The following is a 23,811-nucleotide window of genomic DNA, read 5'->3' as shown; positions in this document are numbered from 1 at the left end:
CTTTCAGTTACTGGCCCAACGCTCTAACCACTAGGCTACCTGCCGCCCCAAATATATAAAGAAAGCCCCAACTCAGAATCATGGGGCTCTCCCTCTGTTCACTCAGTGTGCATGCTCTCTTATTAATAAGTGAATAACAGATTTTTGATTAAGTTTAACTCAGACTTGTGTGATACGTTTGTCTCTCCTCGTTTGATTATACAGAAATAACCACCACAGGGTCCACATACATTTGCATATATAGTGTATGTCCTTGTCCTCTCCTTGGTTGAATTAGGGGGCATCTTATAGAAAAAATAAAACATTTATAATTGAAGTCAGTAACCATAGTAAGTCACATAAATAGACAACACAATCAGTACAGAGGAATAGGACAAAAAGTGATGTTTCAGTAAGAGTGGGATTTTTAGCATTCATAGCAACGGTTATCAACTGTACAGCAGGGATGGAACGGAAGCCTCAGAAAAGAGAGGTGGTGGTGGCAGCTGCAGAGCTGTTTGGGTTTAGGAGACTTGACATCAGAAGAGTTACAGGGTGGGCTAAGTGGTGGTGTCCCATCCTTTCAGGATGATGGCCTGAGGTAGGAATAAATAAATTTAATTAGTAGAATAGGGGGGTGTTATATATCATTTTGAAAGTGTAGTGTGTAGTGTTAGATAGTAGGGCATTTATTTAGTACATGTTTATTTTTCGAGTAAAGCATAAGGGAGTTTTATTCCAGTCTAGTAGGTGGCGGTAAAGCAACACATTGGATGCCCGTATCTAAATCCACTACTGATTTGTATTAGTCTATAAATAAATCGACTAGTATTTCTGAAAGTGTAAGGGTAATAACTCAGCCATGCTTATTGCTTGCCAACATGTTACTCCCTCTATGTTTAATATAACACAAATATACACGAATGATTCATTTCGGTTGCCTACGTGAAGTTTGTTCTTTAGAAACTATTTAACTCTAGCCACAAAACGAAGGAAATGACGACAACATTGTACCGGAACCCTCCCTCTTCATTCCGGTGTCAGTTCAGCCTACCTTTCACCGGGGCCGTTAAACCCCGACAAGACGTAATGAGAGGCTTTCGAGGAGCTGCTTTACTCACGTCGCTGTTGGTGAGCAGAACAACATTGTGTTTCAATGTATTTCATTATATAATCATCTTAACGTTGCCGATATACAGGTTCGGTTGTGACTTGTGTAGTGACTGTATCAAGCTAAATTACTTTTGATGCATTTCAAAACCAAACCTCAGTCCTGGAGACCTACTGGGTGTTTAGGTTCCAGCCAAGCATTATTACTCATCAACTATCTCTGGTTTCTGCACCTTCAGTCTTTACATACATTTGATTCACGCGTAGTGCTGGGCTGGAATAAAAACATGCTCCCAGTTGCTCGCCAGAGGAGAGGGTTTGGAGAATCTGCAGACGCCTAAACTAGTTTACTACTTTGGTTCAGACCTCTCTTTTGTTGCTGAAGTTGTACAACAACATGAGTTCAGCTAGTTATCAGCTAGTTATCAGCAACTGAAAGCAGCTAGTTTTCAGCTAGTTATCAGCAACTGAAAGCAGCTAGTTATCAGCTAGTTATCAGCAACTGAAAGCAGCTATTTTTCAGCTAGTTATCAGCAACTGAAAGCAGCTAGTTATCAGCTAGTTATCAGCAACTGAAAGCAGCTAGTTTTCAGCAACTGAAAGCAGCTAGTTTTCAGCAACTGAAAGCAGCTAGTTTTCAGCAACTGAAAGCAGCTAGTTTTCAGCAACTGAAAGCAGCTAGTTTTCAGCAACTGAAAGCAGCTAGTTTTCAGCAACTGAAAGCAGCTAGTTTTCAGCAACTGAAAGCAGCTAGTTTTCAGCAACTGAAAGCAGCTAGTTTTCAGCAACTGAAAGCAGCTAGTTTTCAGCAACTGAAAGCAGCTAGTTTTCAGCAACTGAAAGCAGCTAGTTTTCAGCAACTGAAAGCAGCTAGTTATCAGCAACTGAAAGCAGCTAGTTTTCAGCAACTGAAAGCAGCTAGTTTTCAGCAACTGAAAGCAGCTAGTTTTCAGCAACTGAAAGCAGCTAGTTTTCAGCAACTGAAAGCAGCTAGTTTTCAGCAACTGAAAGCAGCTAGTTTTCAGCAACTGAAAGCAGCTAGTTTTCAGCAACTGAAAGCAGCTAGTTTTCAGCAACTGAAAGCAGCTAGTTTTCAGCAACTGAAAGCAGCTAGTTTTCAGCAACTGAAAGCAGCTAGTTTTCAGCAACTGAAAGCAGCTAGTTTTCAGCAACTGAAAGCAGCTAGTTTTCAGCAACTGAAAGCAGCTAGTTATTGTTTTGAGGCTATACAGTATTGTTTTGTATTTGACATTTATTATAAACTTAAATGGACGACTAGGAAAAGCTCAAACCCAGTCTATTCACCCACTGGTTCATTCAGCTGCAAAGACAAAGCGTGATTACACAACATGTATTTATAACCTCCTACGAGGCGGGTCAACTCCTAACACAGCCAATGCATCTCTGTTGCGAGGGAGGAACTGAACTGGTTCCTCTCACTGGTGTAGTGAGCGGCAGGTGGCCTAGTGGTTAAAGCGTTGGACTAGTAACTGAAAGGTTCAAAGATTGAATCCCAGAGCTGACAAGGTGAAAATCTGTCGTTCTGCCCCTGAACAAGGCAGTTAACCCACTGTTCCTCTGTAGGCCGTCATTGTAAATAAGAATTTGTTCTTAACTGACTTGCCTGGTTAAATAAAGGCTAAAATAAGACTCTGTAATAAGACTCTAGTAAAAACTGACTTGCCTAGTTAAATAAAGGCTAAAATAAGACTGTAATAAGACTCTGGTAGGTAAAAAAAAGGGGTTTTATAAGTCACGGCCCTGTCTGATGCTAGAACCTTTGTGGGCCCCTCTGTGTGAGATAGGACTGTAGTAGGGGGGTCGTTGGGGTGGGCCCCTCTGTGTGAGAGGACTGTAGTAGGGGGATCGTTGGGGTGGGCCCCTCTGTGTGAGAGAGGACTGTAGTAGGGGGATTGTTGGGTTGGGCCCCTCTGTGTGAGATAGGACTGTAGTAGGGGGATCGTTGGGGTGGGCCCCTCTGTGTGACATCGTTGGGGTGGGCCCCTCTGTGTGAGATAGGACTGTAGTAGGGGGATCGTTGGGGTGGGCCCCTCTGTGTGAGGACTGTAGTAGGGGGATCGTTGGGGTGGGCCCCTCTGTGTGAGATAGGACTGTAGTAGGGGGATCGTTGGGGTGGGCCCCTCTGTGTGAGATAGGACTGTAGTAGGGGGATCGTTGGGGTGGGCCCCTCTGTGTGAGAGAGGACTGTAGTAGGGGGATCGTTGGGGTGGGCCCCTCTGTGTGAGATAGGACTGTAGTAGGGGGATCGTTGGGGTGGGCCCCTCTGTGTGAGATAGGTAACTTTTCAGTAACTTTCAATACAGCCAGTTCTCTATCCACCCTTCCCCTTGTCTGACTCAGTAACTTTCCATACAGCCAGTTCTCTATCCACCCTTCCCCTTGTCTGACTCAGTAACTTTCCATACAGCCAGTTCTCTATCCACCCTTCCCCTTGTCTGACTCAGTAACTTTCCATACAGCCAGTTCTCTATCCACCCTTCCCCTTGTCTGACTCAGTAACTTTCCATACAGCCAGTTCTCTATCCACCCTTCCCCTTGTCTGACTCAGTAACTTTCCATACAGCCAGTTCTCTATCCACCCTTCCCCTTGTCTGACTCAGTAACTTTCCATACAGCCAGTTCCCTATCCACCCTTCCCCTTGTCTGACTCAGTAACTTTCCATACAGCCAGTTCTCTATCCACCCTTCCCCTTGTCTGACTCAGTAACTTTCCATACAGCCAGTTCCCTATCCACCCTTCCCCTTGTCTGACTCAGTAACTTTCCATACAGCCAGTTCTCTATCCACCCTTCCCCTTGTCTGACTCAGTAACTTTCCATACAGCCAGTTCTCTATCCACCCTTCCCCTTGTCTGACTCAGTAACTTTCCATACAGCCAGTTCCCTATCCACCCTTCCCCTTGTCTGACTCAGTAACTTTCCATACAGCCAGTTCTCTATCCACCCTTCCCCTTGTCTGACTCAGTAACTTTCCATACAGCCAGTTCTCTATCCACCCTTCCCCTTGTCTGACTCAGTAACTTTCCATACAGCCAGTTCTCTATCCACCCTTCCCCTTGTCTGACTCAGTAACGTTCCAGTTCTCTATCCATTCCTCATTGACCCCAACACATACATTACTTTTACATGTGAAGTAATCAATGTTTTATTTGATTTGAATCCTTAGTTCTAGTATGGTAACATTAATTAGTATATTTCATGCCAGAATCCAACAGAGTAAAACCAGGTTATGTTTTGATTTCCGCTGGGGTCCAACAGTTAAACTATGGTCATGAGACATTCATAAGTTCCAGTATATTCTTCAAGAATCAATAGGTCACACATCACAGGAGGGTTGGTGGCTCCTTCACTGGGGAGAACAGGTTCATAGTAACGGCTGAAACGGAATGGTATCAAATCACGTGGTTTTCATGTGTTAGTTTCCATTCCATCCACTCCATTCCAGCCATTACTATGAGCCCGTTCTCCATTCAGCAGCCTCCGGTGCAGAAATGGGTGTGTCAACTGCAGGTTGTCCAGTTAACTGTGAGACAACTAAGTGTTCCATATCTGTCCTGTTTCCAGATCTACGTCCCGCCGGTCCAGATGACTTATATCTTTGTCTATGGGACTCTGAAGAAGGGTCAGCCCAACTACTTCAGGATGCTGCCGGACCAGGGGAACGGGAAGGCTGAGTTCTGTGGTCACGCCCGCACCGTAGATGGCTACCCGCTGGTGATCGCTGGGAAGTACAACATCCCCTACCTGCTGAACCGTCCCGGGGAGGGCCACAGGGTCCAGGGGGAGGTGTACAGGGTGGATGACACCATGCTGAGCTTCCTAGACGCCTTCGAGGGCTGCCCCACCATGTACCAACGCACCTCCGTTCAGATAGAGTTGGAGGACTGGAAGGTGGAGGGGAGAGAGAGGAGCCCAGGCAGCATGATGGAGGCCTTCTTCTACAGCACCACCTCCTACCAGCCTGCCTGGCTCAAACACAACTTCTATGAGAACTACGACGCCTACGGAGACCATGGCTTGGTGTACATCGACAGGGAGGACAGAGAGATCCACTGAAGGATCTGTAGCCTGGGTGCCAACATGCCACTCCTTGTTATGATAACACCAGCAGGTCTGGGACCTGGCTAGAGGATAGATAGGCTGCTACACAGGATAGCTTTTTAGATATGTTGACTTGGTACTGTTGTTTTTACAGTTGACTACTTTTTACTGTCCAGGGATGTAAACTGCTGAGGGCCCTAAAAGGAGACACGTTGTTGTTGCACTGAAACATGTAATAAATCCCTGCTAGGGGGAAGTGCAGGTTTTAACTAATTAAGCAACAGAATATCATCTACATGATCCGTCTCTGTGTGTAACATAACCAGTGGTTCATGTGAACCGAACTCACAGCTAAAACAATCCAATGTTATTTGTTGACTAAACTTTACTGCAAATGACACTCAAGTCTTGAGAAAAAAAACAATACACTAATATTGCAGTTACCACGACAGCCTTTATAATAGAACGCTTGTTACCACGACAGCCTTTATAATAGAACGCTTGTTACCACGACAGCCTTTATAATAGAACGCTTGTTACCACGACAGCCTTTATAATAGAACGCTTGTTACCACGACAGCCTTTATAATAGAACGCTTGTTACCACGACAGCCTTTATAATAGAACGCTTGTTACCACGACAGCCTTTATAATAGAACGCTTGTCACCACGACAGCCTTTATAATAGAACGCTTGTTACCATGACAGCCTTTATAATAGAACGCTTGTTACCACGACAGCCTTTATAATAGAACGCTTGTTACCACGACAGCCTTTATAATAGAACGCTTGTTACCACGACAGCCTTTATAATAGAACGCTTGTGACCACGACAGCCTTTATAATAGAACGCTAGTTACCACGACAGCCTTTATAATAGAACGCTAGTTACCATGACAGCCTTTATAATAGAACGCTTGTGACCACACATCTAAATATTGCACTTGGGGGGGAAAAAAACATGTTAAAGTATAAATTGAATGAAAGTCATTCTATTTCTGCCCTGTTATAGTGGCCACTATAGTAGACATGGATCAAGTGCACAAGGCTACATGTGAGCAAAAATAACATTCACTGAATTAAAACACTCCAGTGTTACTGTCAAGATCAACACTAAAACAATGTCTTTGGGCCACACATTATTACATTGTACACTTCCTGCCTGTGGACATGTGTTCTACAATGTGTCAGCAGCAGAGAGGAGGGAACGGGTGGTTTCTTTCACCTCTATAGAGGCATCCATCTTAAGCCCAGCTACACCTGATCCCACCTGTTTAACAAGCAACGCCTCATTTTTCACCTCATTCTCTCAACCTGAAAATGAAACAATACTGTAGAGAGAGAACATTAGTTAACATTTCACACAGATTGCCAGGGTCCAGTAAGCAACTGTGTTATAACTCGAGGAACGGCAAGGAGTCGTATACCAGTTAATACTATAGCGAATTGGTTACTAATGTCGGCTAGCGTCAGCTGTAACGTTAGCTAGCTAGCGTCAGCTGTCTGACTTTATTAGCAGCAAATTTTCACACCATGAACTCAATTATTTGATCAGATAAATTGGCTAGCTAACGAATACTTGTCCCACCACACTTTCTCCCTCACCTCAAGTAGTCCTATCTACCATACTGGGTCCAGTCATTGGTACAGTACTACTAAACCCTACTGTAGTTCTACATGTCTATCGTTTCTTACCTGACCCATGTCATGTGACCTAGCTACTGTCAGATAAATGTTGTTTGTCTACTCCGTAGCAGAACCTGTTATGCTAACAGAACATTAGCTACTGTCAGATAATGTTGTTTGTCTACTCCGTAGCAGAACATTAGCTAGTGTCAGATAATGTTGTTTGCCTACTCCGTAGCAGAACCTGTTATGCTAACAGAACATTAGCTACTGTCAGATAATGTTGTTTGACTACTCCGTAGCAGAACCGGTTATTCTAACAGAACATTAGCTAGAAAGCACTTTAGACTGTACGTAAAAATTAGACCTGTAAAAATTACTACAATTATACATTCCTCTATGAAGCTAAACTGTCTGATCACTGCTGCAGGACATGTCTGACCTGTTGTTGAGAGGCCATTAGTGGGACAGGACATGTCTGACCTGTTGTTGAGAGGCCATTAGTGGGACAGGACATGTCTGACCTGTTGTTGAGACCATTAGTGGGACAGGACATGACTATGTTGTTGAGAGTCCATTAGTGGGACAGGACATGACTATGTTGTTGAGAGTCCATTAGTGGGACAGGACATGACTATGTTGTTGAGAGGCCATTAGTGGGACAGGACATGACTATGTTGTTGAGAGGCCATTAGTGGGACAGGACATGACTATGTTGTTGAGAGGCCATTAGTGGGACAGGACATGACTATGTTGTTGAGAGGCCATTAGTGGGACAGGACATGACTATGTTGTTGAGAGGCCATTAGTGGGACAGGGCATGACTATGTTGTTGAGACCATTAGTGGGACAGGACATGACTATGTTGTTGAGAGTCCATTAGTGGGACAGGACATGACTGACCCATGTTGTTGAGACCATTAGTGGGACAGGACATGTCTGACCTATGTTGTTGAGACCATTAGTGGGACAGGACATGACTGACCTATGTTGTTGAGACCATTAGTGGGACAGGACATGACTGACCTATGTTGTTGAGACACCATTAGTGGGACAGGACATGACTGACCTATGTTGTTGAGACCATTAGTGGGACAGGACATGACTGACCTATGTTGTTGAGACCATTAGTGGGACAGGACATGACTATGTTGTTGAGAGTCCATTAGTGGGACAGGACATGACTGACCTATGTTGTTGAGACCATTAGTGGGACAGGACATGACTATGTTGTTGAGAGTCCATTAGTGGGACAGGACATGACTGACCTATGTTGTTGAGACCATTAGTGGGACAGGACATGACTGACCTATGTTGTTGAGACCATTAGTGGGACAGGACATGACTATGTTGTTGAGAGTCCATTAGTGGGACAGGACATGACTATGTTGTTGAGAGTCCATTAGTGGGACAGGACATGACTATGTTGTTGAGACCATTAGTGGGACAGGACATGACTGACCTATGTTGTTGAGACCATTAGTGGGACAGGACTATGTTGTTGAGAGTCCATTAGTGGGACAGGACATGACTATGTTGTTGAGAGTCCATTAGTGGGACAGGACATGACTGACCTATGTTGTTGAGACCATTAGTGGGACAGGACATGACTGACCTATGTTGTTGAGACCATTAGTGGGACAGGACATGACTATGTTGTTGAGAGTCCATTAGTGGGACAGGACATGACTGACCTATGTTGTTGAGACCATTAGTGGGACAGGACATGACTATGTTGTTGAGAGTCCATTAGTGGGACAGGACATGACTGACCTATGTTGTTGAGACCATTAGTGGGACAGGACATGACTGACCTATGTTGTTGAGACCATTAGTGGGACAGGACATGACTATGTTGTTGAGAGTCCATTAGTGGGACAGGACATGACTATGTTGTTGAGAGTCCATTAGTGGGACAGGACATGACTATGTTGTTGAGACCATTAGTGGGACAGGACATGACTGACCTATGTTGTTGAGACCATTAGTGGGACAGGACTATGTTGTTGAGAGTCCATTAGTGGGACAGGACATGACTATGTTGTTGAGAGTCCATTAGTGGGACAGGACATGACTGACCTATGTTGTTGAGACCATTAGTGGGACAGGACATTATAGACTTATATCATACCACTGTTAGGTTCTTATTTTTCAGAGTAAATAACTCAGACTCTAGAGAAGCTTTAACCAAGTTTAATCATTTCCCAAAGGTTCTGTACAGCAGAAAATCAGACAGCTAAAGATTTCAGACTTCACAGTTTATATACATCCTACTTAAGACACTCCCCTTTCTCTCCAATCCCTATGTTTCATGGCTCCACAGGAAGCTAATAAAGAGGGTAACAGGATACCAAACATTAAATTACTCTCTTCAGAGAATCTGTCCTGACCTCTCATCTAATACCCAGATGTCTCCCCTGTATCAACACAATACTCTCCTCTCCCCCTGACCTCAACCCCTCCTTCACCTAATCCACAGATGTCCGTCTGTCTCCCCATGTATCAACACATCGTTCTCCTCACCTCCTGACCTCAACCCCTCCTTCACCTAATCCACAGATGTCCATCTGTCTCCCCTGTATCAACACATCTCTGTCCTCACCTCCTGACCTCAACCCCTCCTTCACCTAATCCACAGATGTCCGTCTGTCTCCCCATGTATCAACACATCGTTCTCCTCACCTCCTGACCTCAACCCCTCCTTCACCTAATCCACAGATGTCCATCTGTCTCCCCTGTATCAACACATCTGTCCTCACCTCCTGACCTCAACCCCTCCTTCACCTAATCCACAGATGTCCATCTGTCTCCCCTGTATCAACACATCTCTGTCCTCACCTCCTGACCTCAACCCCTCCTTCACCTAATCCACAGATGTCCGTCTGTCTCCCCATGTATCAACACATCGCTCTCCTCACCTCCTGACCTCAACCCCTCCTTCACCTAATCCACAGATGTCCATCTGTCTCCCCATGTATCAACAAATCGCTGACCTCAACCCCTCCTTCACCTAATACCCAGATATCCATCTGTCTCCCCTGTATCAACACATCGCTCTCCTCACCTCCTGACCTCAACCCCTCCTTCACCTAATCCACAGATGTCCATCTGTCTCCCCCATGTATCAACACATCTCTGTCCTCACCTCCTGACCTCAACCCCTCCTTCACCTAATCCACAGATGTCCATCTGTCTCCCCTGTATCAACACATCGCTCTCAACACCTCCTTCACCTAATCCACAGATGTCCATCTTATCTCCCCTGTATCAACACATCGCTCTCAACCCCTCCTTCACCTAATACCCAGATGTCCATCTGTCTCCCCTGTATCAACACATCTCTGTCCTGACCTCAACCCCTCCTTCACCTAATCCACAGATGTCCATCTGTCTCCCCTGTATCAACACATCGCTGTCCTCTCCTCCATCAAACACATTCCAAAGCCTTCTGTCTTTCTTCAGAAAACCATTCTAACAGAACACCCAGTCTCTTTCATTTCCTATCTCAATGTTTAGCACATTCCAACACCACATTCATTCTTCCCATGACAGACTGGCCAGGTGAATCCAGGATCCCTTATTGATGTCACCTGTTAAATTCACTTCAATCAGTGTAGATGAAGGGGAGGAGACGGGTTAAATAATGATTATTTGCCATTCAGAGGGTGAATGGGCAAGAAAAGATTGCCATCAAATCACAGTAGAAAAAAAAAAATGAATAAGAACTAACAAATAATTAAAGAGCAGCAGTAATAATAATCATAGCGAGACTATATGCAGGGGGTACCGGTTAGTAATGAGACTATATGCAGGGGGTACCGGTTAGTAATGAGACTATATGCAGGGGGTACCGGTTAGTAATGAGACTATATGCAGGGGGTACCGGTTAGTAATGAGACTATATGCAGGGGGTACCGGTTAGTAATGAGACTATATACAGGGGGTACCGGTTAGTAATGAGACTATATGCAGGGGGTACCGGTTAGTAATGAGACTATATGCAGGGGGTACCGGTTAGTAATGAGACTATATGCAGAGGGTACCGGTTAGTAATGAGACTATATGCGGTGGGTACCGGTTAGTAATGAGACTATATGCGGTGGGTACCGGTTAGTAATGAGACTATATGCAGGGGGTACCGGTTAGTAATGAGACTATATGCAGGGGGTACCGGTTAGTAATGAGACTATATGCAGGGGGTACCGGTTAGTAATGAGACTATATGCATGGGGTACCGGTTAGTAATGCGACTATATGCGGTGGGTACCGGTTAGTAATGAGACTATATGCGGTGGGTACCGGTTAGTAATGAGACTATATGCGGTGGGTACCGGTTAGTAATGAGACTATATGCGGTGGGTACCGGTTAGTAATGAGACTATATGCGGTGGGTACCGGTTAGTAATGAGACTATATGCGGTGGGTACCGGTTAGTAATGAGACTATATGCAGGGGGTACCGGTTAGTAATGAGACTATATGCAGGGGGTACCGGTTAGTAATGAGACTATATGCAGGGGGTACCGGTTAGTAATGAGACTATATGCATGGGGTACCGGTTAGTAATGCGACTATATGCAGGGGGTACCGGTTAGTAATGAGACTATATGCAGGGGGTACCGGTTAGTAATGAGACTATATGCAGAGGGTACCGGTTAGTAATGAGACTATATGCAGGGGGTACCGGTTAGTAATGAGACTATATGCAGGGGGTACCGGTTAGTAATGAGACTATATGCAGAGGGTACCGGTTAGTAATGAGACTATATGCAGGGGGTACCGGTACATTGTTAATTGTTATAATTATCAACTGTGTGTTGTCTCATCTCAGTCGACCCCCACTTCCCTTTTTGTCTAGCAAGCTGCCATGCCGGTTTAGACCACATTCTCCTATCATTCCTTTGTAACCATATCTATTTTGTATGTGTTATGCATTTCTGTGAATTACTTAGTTAGTAAATAAATTATTTTAGGACAATTGATGTATTGTTATACTCCAACCCTGTTCCTGGAGAGAGACCCTCCTGTAGGTTTTAACTCCAACCCTGTTCCTGGAGAGAGACCCTCCTGTAGGTTTTAACTCCAACCCTGTTCCTGGAGAGAGACCCTCCTGGAGGTTTTAACTCCAACCCTGTTCCTGGAGAGAGACCCTCCTGTAGGTTTTAACTCCAACCCTGTTCCTGGAGAGAGACCCTCCTGGAGGTTTTAACTCCAACCCTGTTCCTGGAGAGAGACCCTCCTGGAGGTTTTAACTCCAACCCTGTTCCTGGAGAGAGACCCTCCTGTAGGTTTTAACTCCAACCCTGTTCCTGGAGAGAGACCCTCCTGGAGGTTTTAACTCCAACCCTGTTCCTGGAGAGAGACCCTCCTGGAGGTTTTAACTCCAACCCTGTTCCTGGAGAGAGACCCTCCTGTAGGTTTTAACTCCAACCCTGTTCCTGGAGAGAGACCCTCCTGGAGGTTTTAACTCCAACCCTGTTCCTGGAGAGAGACCCTCCTGGAGGTTTTAACTCCAACCCTGTTCCTGGAGAGAGACCCTCCTGGAGGTTTTAACTCCAACCCTGTTCCTGGAGAGAGACCCTCCTGTAGGTTTTAACTCCAACCCTGTTCCTGGAGAGAGACCCTCCTGTAGGTTTTAACTCCAACCCTGTTCCTGGAGAGAGACCCTCCTGTAGGTTTTAACTCCAACCCTGTTCCTGGAGAGAGACCCTCCTGTAGGTTTTAACTCCAACCCTGTTCCTGGAGAGAGACCCTCCTGGAGGTTTTAACTCCAACCCTGTTCCTGGAGAGAGACCCTCCTGTAGGTTTTAACTCCAACCCTGTTCCTGGAGAGAGACCCTCCTGGAGGTTTTAACTCCAACCCTGTTCCTGGAGAGAGACCCTCCTGTAGGTTTTAACTCCAACCCTGTTCCTGGAGAGAGACCCTCCTGGAGGCTCTGCTGCGTTATAGAATAGACTGTAACATAGACGATGGCTCTGCTGTGTTATAGAATAGACTAACATAGACGATGGCTCTGCTGCGTTATAGACTAACATGGAGACGACACATAGTCTATTCTATAATGCAGCAGAGCCATCATCTATGTTTCGTCTCCATGTTAGTCTATTCTATAACGCAGCAGAGCCATCATCTAACAGAGACGACACACAGATGATGGCTCTGCTGCATTATAGAATAGACTGTAACATGGAGACGACAAATAGATGATGGCTTCTGCCGCCGTTGTAAAGATTGTCTCTAGATACCGTCGTGTCATTGACTATCAGTAAATGTGAAGACTGAATATGATCAAATCAATTCTCTGTGTAATTTAATTATGTGATTAAACTAATAATTTAACTTTAACTAGGAAGTCGGGGCACCACGGGAACATGCTGTTTATGGGGTTTCAACTTCCCGAATATAACTATAATATAACTCGTCAGATAGTTTCATCTCTTATTAATGCATTTTGTCTCATTACTGAACTGCACGAACCCTAGCATAGAATCATGAATCAGCGATATACAAATTGGCTTTATTATTTATCTACTAACTAACTTAATCAAATCACAGAATTACATCAACACACACATAATTTAGTTATACATTGGGTACTAAGCATGACAGAAGGAAAAGTCCCTATTTGACGGCTTGGTAGACAAAGGAAAGGGGTGGGGACCACTCAAGAGCGGGAGACTCATAGCTGATAAATACACTCATAGAAGTCGCTAGTACTTTGAATATGAACAACCGCTCATTCGAAAATAAATTGTAATTTACATATATTTCCGAGTGTATGTCTTGTTGTCTCTCTCTGTGGTCGGCCGGTCCATCTGCTGGAGAGAGACCCTCCTGTAGGTTTTCCCTCCAACCCTGTGGTCGGGCCGGTCCGTCTGCTGGAGAGACCCTCCTGTAGTTGGCCGGTCCGTCTGCTGGAGAGAGACCCTCCTCTAGGTTTTCCCTCCAACCCTGTGGTCGGCCGGTCCGTCTGCTGGAGAGAGACCCTCCTGTAGGTTTTCCCTCCAACCCTGTAGTCGGCCGGTCCGTCTGCTGGAGAGAGTCGACAGAAAAGTCTCTGGTTGCGTTCCTAATGGATACGTCAGGCGTCCATGTTGTCGTATAGAATAGATGTTGTCTGCTGTATTCTTCGTCCTAGGCACATTTCCAGCTGCAGACTGAAGAGATCTTGTCTAACGTGTTCCTTCTGTGGAAATGCTTTATTAGAGTTGAATCATTTCTAGCCGTGAAGCCAACGCTACACGCTGTCTGGTCTCATCGGCCTATAGATTTGCAGTTCTTAACCATTTCACATGTAGCTACCCCTTCCTGTTTTCTGATGTAAGGGCCTATAGAGTTGTAGCCATTTCAACGTGGGGACTCCGTCCCGGCGTTCTCTGACAATGTCCATTTTATAGGAAGTGGTTTATACTCTATGGAAGAAGGGGCGATTTCATGATGCCTGATGTCTGGCCTCATGGGGGCGTGGCCACTGACTAGTTAATCTTTTTATATGAAAATCAATACTCTCATTTAGAAGGCTAACATCACATTAAATCTTTTCACAAATAGTTTCAGAATTACTCATTCATTTTATCCAACATTTGGATGTACATCTGAGAAGTGAAAACACAAACAGAGATACAGTCATGTGGGTCTCCTGTCTTTCATGAGGTCACCAAATGAACCAAACGCGACATGATTGTTCTTTAGGTACCCACGGACTATTCCCACATTCTCAAAAATATAAATATCGTTTAATACTCCAATTTTGGATATTAGGAGTTTTGGCAAGAGAAGCACTTTGTTCTCTCTCCCTCAATGCTGCATGGCAGTGAGGAGAGTTTTCAGACAGGAAGGTATGGCCGAGGTAATAACACCTGTGGTGGGAGAGAGAGAAGGAGGATATACACCCAAAAGGGCCACGTCGTGACAATACAGACAGGTGGTTAGTAAAGTAACCTGGAGTAAAGTGAGCCGGTACTCCAGAGGTGAAGAGGGCAGGGTGAAAGAAGAGGCCTAAAGGACGGGAAGGAGCCGTCTAGAAGAGGCCTAAAGGGCAGGAAGGAGCCGTCTAGAAGAGGCCTAAAGGGCAGGAAGGAGTCGTCTAGAAGAGGCCTAAAGGGCAGGAAGGAGTCGTCTAGAAGAGGCCTAAAGGGCAGGAAGGAGCCGTCTAGAAGAGGCCTAAAGGGCAGGAAGGAGCCGTCTAGAAGAGGCTAAAGGGCAGGAAGGAGCCGTCTAGAAGAGGCCTAAAGGACAGGAAGGAGCCGTCTAGAAGAGGGTTGGTCAGTGTCCTCCTAGTCCTCACTGGCTCCGTGGTCAGTAAGGATCCTTCCTCTGGCTCAGGAGGGGTCGACTAGCTTAACAGGTAGCACTACGGATCACCTCCATCCACCTGGAGACAGACAGACAGGTTAGAGACAGACAGGTAGCACTACGGATCACCTCCATCCACCTGGAGACAGACAGACAGGTTAGAGACAGACAGGTAGCACTACGGATAACCTCCATCCACCTGGAGAAAAGTTTTGACCACCACACTACTGAAGACAACACCACACTACTGAAGACAACACTACACTACTGAAGACAACACTACACTACTGAAGACAACACAACACTACTGAAGACAACACCACACTACTGAAGACAACACTACTGAAGACAACACCACACTACACTACTGAAGACAACACCACACTACTGAAGACAACACCACACTACTGAAGACAACAAAACACTACTGAGGACAACACCACACTACTGAGGACAACACCACACTACTGAAGACAAGACAACACCACACTACTGAGGACAAGACATCAAACTACTGAAGACAACAAGACAACACCACACTACCGAAGACAACACCACACTACCGAAGACAACACCACACTACCGAAGACAACACTACCGAAGACAACACCACACTGCTGAAGACAACACTGCTGAAGACAACAAGACAACACCACACTGCTGAAGACAACACCACACTACCAAAGACAACACCACACTACCGAAGACAACACCACACTACCGAAGACAAGACAACACTACCGAAGACAACACTACCGAAGACAACACCACACTACCGAAGACAACACTGCCGAAGACAACACCACACTACCGAAGACAACACTACCAAAGACAACACCACACTGCTGAAGACAACACCACACTGCTGAAGACAACACCACACTGCTGAAGACAACAACACCACACTACCGAAGACAACACTGCTGAAGACAACAAGACAACAACACCACACTACTGAAGACAACACCACACTACTGAAGACAACAAGACAACACCACACTACTGAAGACAACACCACACTACTGAACACAACAAGACAACACTACTGAGGACAACAAGACAACACCACACTACCGAAGACAACACTGCTGAAGACAAGACAACACCACACTACTGAAGACAACACTACTGAAGACAACAAGACAACACCACAAGACAACACCACACTACTGAAGACAACACCACTGAAGACAAGACAACACCACACTACTGAAAACACTGGCTGGCTCTGATCTGAAGTAGTACATGAGACTGGAAGTGACAACACAACCAAACACCACACAACAGGTTGCCAAGGGAACTGACCTCTGGAAGGTGTACTGGCTCTCTGATCTGAAGTAGTACATGAGACTTGAAGTGACAACACAACCAAACACCACACAACAGGTTGCCAAGGGAACTGACCTCTGGAAGGTGTACTGGCTCTCTGATCTGAAGTAGTACATGAGACTTGAAGTGACAACACAACCAAACACCACACAACAGGTTGCCAAGGGAACTGACCTCTGGAAGGTGTACTGGCTCTCTGATCTGAAGTAGTACACATGAGACTTGAAGTGGAGCTTGAAAACATAGTCCTTCTGGATGTTCTCTGTCTCCGCGGGAACCGTCAATGAGTAGCCTAGCAACGGGAGGCTGGCCAGAGGGTAGTCATCCTATAGGGAACAGAGAGGACCTTTAGACTACTGCATCCCATAAGAAATACTATATAATACACTACCCAGAGGGTAGTCATCCTATAGAAGACCTTGAGACTACTGCATCCCATAATAAATACTATATAATACACTACCCAGGGGGTAGTCATCCTATAGAGGACCTTGAGACTACTGCATCCCATAATAAATACTATATAATACACTACCCAGAGGGTAGTCATCCTATAGAAGACCTTCAGACTACTGCATCCCATAATAAATACTATATAATACACTACCCAGGGGGTAGTCATCCTATAGAAGACCTTGAGACTACTGCATCCCATAATAAATACTATATAATACACTACCCAGGGGGTAGTCATCCTATAGAGGACCTTGAGACTACTGCATCCCATAATAAATACTATATAATACACTACCCAGAGGGTAGTCATCCTATAGAAGACCTTGAGACTACTGCATCCCATAATAAATACTAGTTAGTTTTAGGTTAGTGTTAGATGTATGTTTAGAGTTAGGTTAGAGTCCTTACCTGATGTGACTTGTAGAAGAACAGGCTGAAGTTGGTGAAGACCACCCAGAGTTTCTGCCATCCATTACTGTTCTTAAACTTCCTCAGCAGGTTACCTGATAACTGGTTCTGATAGGGGGAGAAAGGACCAATAGGAAGAGACATTAAAACAGGAGTAACCAATAGCAAAAGAGATTAACACAGGTTGTCTGGTCTTGAAGTTACAATGTTGTTGTATCAGGTTATATCCCACCTCTCTGTATCAGGTTATATCAGGTTATATCCCACCTCTCTGTATCAGGTTATATCCCACCTCTCTGTACCAGGTTATATCAGGTTATATCCCACCTCTCTGTATCAGGTTATATCCCACCTCTCTGTATCAGGTTATATCCCACCTCTCTGTATCAGGTTATATCCCACCTCTCTGTACCAGGTTATATCAGGTTATATCCCACCTCTCTGTATCAGGTTGTATCAGGTTATATCCCACCTCTCTGTATCAGGTTATATCCCACCTCTCTGTACCAGGTTATATCAGGTTATATCCCACCGCTCTGTATCAGGTTATATCAGGTTATATCCCACCTCTCTGTACCAGGTTATATCAGGTTATATCCCACCTCTCTGTATCAGGTTATATCCCACCTCTCTGTACCAGGTTATATCAGGTTATATCCCACCTCTCTGTATCAGGTTATATCCCACCTCTCTGTATCAGGTTATATCCCACCTCTCTGTATCAGGTTATATTCCACCTCTCTGTACCAGGTTATATCAGGTTATATCCCACCTCTCTGTATCAGGTTGTATCAGGTTATATCCCACCTCTCTGTATCAGGTTATATCCCACCTCTCTGTACCAGGTTATATCAGGTTATATCCCACCTCTCTGTATCAGGTTATATCCCACCTCTCTGTACCAGGTTATATCAGGTTATATCCCACCGCTCTGTATCAGGTTATATCAGGTTATATCCCACCTCTCTGTACCAGGTTATAGCCCACCTCTCTGTATCAGGTTATATCAGGTTATATCCCACCTCTCTGTACCAGGTTATATCAGGTTATACCCCACCTCTCTGTATCAGGTTATATCCCACCTCTCTGTATCAGGTTATATCCCACCTCTCTGTATCAGGTTATATCCCACCTCTCTGTATCAGGTTATATCAGGTTATATCCCACCTCTCTGTACCAGGTTATATCAGGTTATATCCCACCTCTCTATATCAGGTTATATCCCACCTCTCTATATCAGGTTATATCCCACCTCTCTGTACCAGGTTATATCCCACCCCTCTGTATCGGGTTATATCAGGTTATATCCCACCCCTCTATATCAGGTTATATCAGGTTATATCCCACCTCTCTGTACCAGGTTATATCCCACCTCTCTGTATCAGGTTGTATCAGGTTATATCCCACCTCTCTGTATCAGGTTATATCCCACCTCTCTGTATCAGGTTGCATCAGGTTATATCCCACCTCTCTGTATCAGGTTATATCAGGTTATATCCCACCTCTCTGTATCAGGTTATAACACACCTCTCTGTACCAGGTTGTATCAGGTTATATCCCACCTCTCTGTATCAGGTTATATCCCACCTCTCTGTATCAGGTTATATCCCACCTCTCTGTATCAGGTTATAACACACCTCTCTGTACCAGGTTATATCCAGTACTGTGGGTCAGGTAGGTAGAGAAGACAGAGAGGTTAGACAGAAACAGAGAGGTTAGACGGTACTGTGGGTCAGGCAGGTAGAGAAGACAGAGAGGTTAGACAGAAACAGAGAGGTTAGACGGTACTGTGGGTCAGGTAGGTAGAGAAGACAGAGGTTAGGCGGTACTGTGGGTCAGGTAGGTACAGAAGACAGAGGTTAGACAGAAACAGAGAGGTTAGACGGTACTGTGGGTCAGGTAGGTACAGAAGACAGAGAGGTTAGACAGAAACAGAGAGGTTAGACGGTACTGTGGGTCAGGTAGGTACAGAAGACAGAGGTTAGACAGAAACAGAGAGGTTAGACGGTACTGTGGGTCAGGTAGGTACAGAAGACAGAGAGGTTAGACGGTATTGTGGGTCAGGTCGGTACAGAAGACAGAGAGGTTAGACAGAAACAGAGAGGTTGGACAGAAACAGAGAGGTTAGACGGTACTGTGGGTCAGGTAGGTACCTCCACAGCCACACTAAAGTCCACCATGGACACAGAGGTGTTGCGGTGCCAGCAGACATGAACCGTCGTGTTTCCTCTCTGTGCTGACTGACGCTCCAATGAGCTACGAGACGCACTCAGCTCCTCCTCTGACTCAGCCTCCACACCTCCCTCTTCTGGAGACTCTGAGAACAGCAGCAAGAGGAATTGATGAAGTGTTGACGAACAGAAACAGAGGACAAGCTATTCTTTCCCCCAGGTCCGATAAGTTGAAGGTTGTTTCTCGTAGCACAAAACATCCTTGTCACAAAACCTAAATAAGAGAAGTGATCATGTGAATTGATGGACTCAAAGTCCATTTTTACAGGCCACATTTCTATACAGTTTGGTCGTGTTGCAGGCCACATTTATATACAGTTTGGTCGTGTTGCAGGCCACATTTCTATACAGTTTGGTCGTGTTGCAGGCCACATTTCTATACAGTTTGGTCGTGTTGCAGGCCACATTTCTATACAGTTTGGTCGTGTTGCAGGCCACATTTCTATACAGTTTGGTCGTGTTGCAGGCCACATTTCTATACAGTTTGGTCGTGTTGCAGGCCACATTTCTATACAGTTTGGTCGTGTTGCAGGCCACATTTCTATACAGTTTGGTTGTGTTGCAGGCCACATTTCTATACAGTTTGGTCGTGTTGCAGGCCAGGTAAAGACAGGTTAGGGCTCAGCCTGTACTCTGTGGGAAGGTTAGGTTAGTTAGGACTCAGTCTGTACTCTGTGGGAAGGTTAGGTTAGTTAGGACTCAGCCTGTACTCTGTGGGATGGTTAGGTTAGTTAGGGCTCAGCCTGTACTCTGTGGGAAGGTTAGGTTAGTTAGGACTCAGCCTGTACTCTGTGGGAAGGTTAGGTTAGTTAGGACTCAGCCTGTACTCTGTGGGAAGGTTAGGTTAGTTAGGACTCAGCCTGTACTCTGTGGGAAGGTTAGGTAGGACTCAGCGTGTACTCTGTGGGAAGGTTAGGTTAGTTAGGACTCAGCCTGTACTCTGTGGGAAGGTTAGGTTAGTTAGGGCTCAGCCTGTACTCTGTGGGAAGGTTAGGTTAGTTAGGACTCAGCCTGTACTCTGTGGGAAGGTTAGGTTAGTTAGGACTCAGCCTGTACTCTGTGGGAAGGTTAGGTTAGTTAGGGCTCAGCCTGTACTCTGTGGGAAGGTTAGGTTAGTTAGGACTCAGCCTGTACTCTGTGGGAAGGTTAGGTAGGACTCAGCGTGTACTCTGTGGGTAGGTTAGGTTAGTTAGGACTCAGCCTGTACTCTGTGGGAAGGTTAGGTTAGTTAGGACTCAGCCTGTACTCTGTGGGAAGATTAGGTAGGACTCAGCGTGTACTCTGTGGGAAGGTTAGGTTAGTTAGGACTCAGCCTGTACTCTGTGGGAAGGTTAGGTTAGTTAGGACTCAGCCTGTACTCTGTGGGAAGGTTAGGTTAGTTAGGGCTCAGCCTGTACTCTGTGGGAAGGTTAGGTTAGTTAGGACTCAGCCTGTACTCTGTGGGAAGATTAGGTAGGACTCAGCGTGTACTCTGTGGGAAGGTTAGGTTAGTTAGGACTCAGCCTGTACTCTGTGGGAAGGTTAGGTTAGTTAGGACTCAGCCTGTACTCTGTGGGAAGATTAGGTAGGACTCAGCCTGTACTCTGTGGGAAGGTTAGGTTAGTTAGGACTCAGCCTGTACTCTGTGGGAAGGTTAGGTTAGTTAGGGCTCAGCCTGTACTCTGTGGGAAGGTTAGGTTAGTTAGGACTCAGCCTGTACTCTGTGGGAAGATTAGGTAGGACTCAGCGTGTACTCTGTGGGAAGGTTAGGTTAGTTAGGACTCAGCCTGTACTCTGTGGGAAGGTTAGGTTAGTTAGGACTCAGCCTGTACTCTGTGGGAAGATTAGGTAGGACTCAGCCTGTACTCTGTGGGAAGGTTAGGTTAGGGCTGTTCATGGCTGCTGTGGGCCCTTTAACTCCACCTGTAGAAGTAGTAGCAGTAGGTAGTGTGATTTACTGCGGTCAGATCGACTGGTGGACTGTAAATCAGAGGAAAGACCATTCATCTGTTCAGCCAGGTCTAGGGGTCAGGTACTATGACTTACTACAGTCTGATCGACTGGTGGACAGTAGATCAGTAGAAGGTCTGTTACTCTGCTCTACCAGGTCTAGGGGTCAGGGGTTAGGTACAAGACTTACTGCGGTCTGATTGACTGGTGGACAGTAGATCAGTAGAAGGTCTGTTACTCTGCTCTACCAGGACTAGGGGTCAGGGGTTAGGTACAAGACTTACTGCGGTCTGATCGACTGGTGGACAGTAGATCAGTAGAAGGTCTGTTACTCTGCTCTACCAGGTCTAGGGGTCAGGGGTCAGGTACAAGACTTACTGCGGTCTGATCGACTGGTGGACAGTAGATCAGTAGAAGGTCTGTTACTCTGCTCTACCAGGTCTAGGGGTCAGGGGTTAGGTACAAGACTTACTGCGGTCTGATCGACTGGTGGACAGTAGATCAGTAGAAGGTCTGTTACTCTGCTCTACCAGGTCTAGGGGTCAGGGGTCAGGTACAAGACTTACTGCGGTCTGATCGACTGGTGGACAGTAGATCAGTAGAAGGTCTGTTACTCTGCTCTACCAGGTCTAGGGGTCAGGGGTTAGATACAAGACTTACTGCGGTCTGATCGACTGGTGGACAGTAGATCAGTAGAAGGTCTGTTACTCTGCTCTACCAGGTCTAGGGGTCAGGGGTTAGGTACAAGACTTACTGCGGTCTGATCGACTGGTGGACAGTAGATCAGTAGAAGGTCTATTACTCTGCTCTACCAGGTCTAGGGGTCAGGGGTCAGGTACAAGACTTACTGCGGTCTGATCGACTGGTGGACAGTAGAAGGTCTGTTACTCTGCTCTACCAGGTCTAGGGGTCAGGGGTTAGGTACAAGACTTACTGCGGTCTGATCGACTGGTGGACAGTAGATCAGTAGAAGGTCTGTTACTCTGCTCTACCAGGTCTAGGGGTCAGGGGTTAGATACAAGACTTACTGCGGTCTGATCGACTGGTGGACAGTAGATCAGTAGAAGGTCTGTTACTCTGCTCTACCAGGTCTAGGGGTCAGGGGTTAGGTACAAGACTTACTGCGGTCTGATCGACTGGTGGACAGTAGATCAGTAGAAGGTCTATTACTCTGCTCTACCAGGTCTAGGGGTCAGGGGTCAGGTACAAGACTTACTGCGGTCTGATCGACTGGTGGACAGTAGATCAGTAGAAGGTCTGTTACTCTGCTCTACCAGGTCTAGGGGTCAGGGGTCAGGTACAAGACTTACTGCGGTCTGATCGACTGGTGGACAGTAGATCAGTAGAAGGTCTGTTACTCTGCTCTACCAGGTCTAGGGGTCAGGGGTTAGGTACAAGACTTACTGCGGTCTGATCGACTGGTGGACAGTAGATCAGTAGGTCTGTTACTCTGCTCTACCAGGACTAGGGGTCAGGGGTTAGGTACAAGACTTACTGCGGTCTGATCGACTGGTGGACAGTAGATCAGTAGAAGGTCTGTTACTCTGCTCTACCAGGTCTAGGGGTCAGGTACAAGACTTACTGCGGTCTGATCGACTGGTGGACAGTAGATCAGTAGAAGGTCTGTTACTCTGCTCTACCAGGTCTAGGGGTCAGGGGTCAGGTACAAGACTTACTGCGGTCTGATCGACTGGTGGACAGTAGATCAGTAGAAGGTCTGTTACTCTGCTCTACCAGGTCTAGGGGTCAGGGGTTAGGTACAAGACTTACTGCAGTCTGATCGACTGGTGGACAGTAGATCAGTAGAAGGTCTGTTACTCTGCTCTACCAGGTCTAGGGGTCAGGGGTTAGGTACAAGACTTACTGCGGTCTGATTGACAGTAGATCAGTAGAAGGTCTGTTACTCTGCTCTACCAGGTCTAGGGGTCAGGGGTTAGGTACAAGACTTACTGCGGTCTGATCGACTGGTGGACAGTAGATCAGTAGAAGGTCTGTTACTCTGCTCTACCAGGTCTAGGGGTCAGGGGTTAGGTACAAGACTTACTGCGGTCTGATCGACTGGTGGACAGTAGATCAGTAGAAGGTCTGTTACTCTGCTCTACCAGGTCTAGGGGTCAGGGGTTAGGTACAAGACTTACTGCGGTCTGATCGACTGGTGGACAGTAGATCAGTAGAAGGTCTGTTACTCTGCTCTACCAGGACTAGGGGTCAGGGGTTAGGTACAAGACTTACTGCGGTCTGATCGACTGGTGGACAGTAGATCAGTAGAAGGTCTGTTACTCTGCTCTACCAGGTCTAGGGGTCAGGGGTTAGATACAAGACTTACTGCGGTCTGATCGACTGGTGGACAGTAGATCAGTAGAAGGTCTGTTACTCTGCTCTACCAG

General features: G+C 46.0%; 2 protein-coding genes and 1 long non-coding RNA gene across 9 annotated transcripts in view; 1 reads left to right on the top strand and 2 right to left on the bottom strand.

The window, feature by feature from the left end:
- The first annotated feature begins 980 nt into the window (after positions 1 to 980).
- Positions 981 to 5,445, top strand: LOC118948705 (gamma-glutamylaminecyclotransferase-like). Its single transcript, XM_036973386.2, has 2 exons — positions 981 to 1,110; positions 4,674 to 5,445. Exons 1-2 carry the CDS (start codon positions 1,069 to 1,071, stop codon positions 5,163 to 5,165), a joined length of 534 nt encoding a protein of 177 aa, XP_036829281.1. The 5' UTR covers positions 981 to 1,068; the 3' UTR covers positions 5,166 to 5,445.
- A 3,509-nt stretch (positions 5,446 to 8,954) lies between these two features.
- LOC149975355 (uncharacterized) lies at positions 8,955 to 9,526 on the bottom strand. The gene is made up of 2 exons (XR_016488189.1): positions 9,459 to 9,526; positions 8,955 to 9,386 (listed from the first exon to the last, which is right to left on the bottom strand). It is a non-coding gene; the product is annotated as an uncharacterized LOC149975355 (long non-coding RNA).
- A 3,753-nt stretch (positions 9,527 to 13,279) lies between these two features.
- LOC110515620 (FERM, ARHGEF and pleckstrin domain-containing protein 1) overlaps positions 13,280 to 23,811 on the bottom strand; it is a 96,136-nt gene continuing 85,604 nt past the window's right edge. For 6 of the 7 annotated variants that reach the window (XM_090206682.1, XM_090206678.1, XM_090206679.1 and 3 more), the window contains exons 24-27: positions 19,418 to 19,581; positions 17,265 to 17,372; positions 16,575 to 16,726; positions 13,280 to 15,150 (exon numbers count right to left, since the gene is read on the bottom strand). In XM_090206682.1, the coding sequence (XP_090062808.1) occupies positions 15,117 to 15,150; positions 16,575 to 16,726; positions 17,265 to 17,372; positions 19,418 to 19,581 (458 nt within the window). In that variant the 3' untranslated portion in view covers positions 13,280 to 15,116. Of the gene's footprint in view, positions 15,151 to 16,574; positions 16,727 to 17,098; positions 17,168 to 17,264; positions 17,373 to 19,417; positions 19,582 to 23,811 lie in introns of those variants that run through there. The other variant, XM_090206684.1, reaches the window with a different exon arrangement.

Source organism: Oncorhynchus mykiss, chromosome 18 (assembly GCF_057628025.1).
Source record: "Oncorhynchus mykiss isolate SJ-2025 chromosome 18, ASM5762802v1, whole genome shotgun sequence".
In the NCBI taxonomy this organism is placed as follows: Eukaryota; Metazoa; Chordata; class Actinopteri; order Salmoniformes; family Salmonidae; genus Oncorhynchus; species Oncorhynchus mykiss.
Note: the sequence above shows the minus strand (reverse complement) of the source record. Positions and strands in the feature narration are given on the sequence as shown.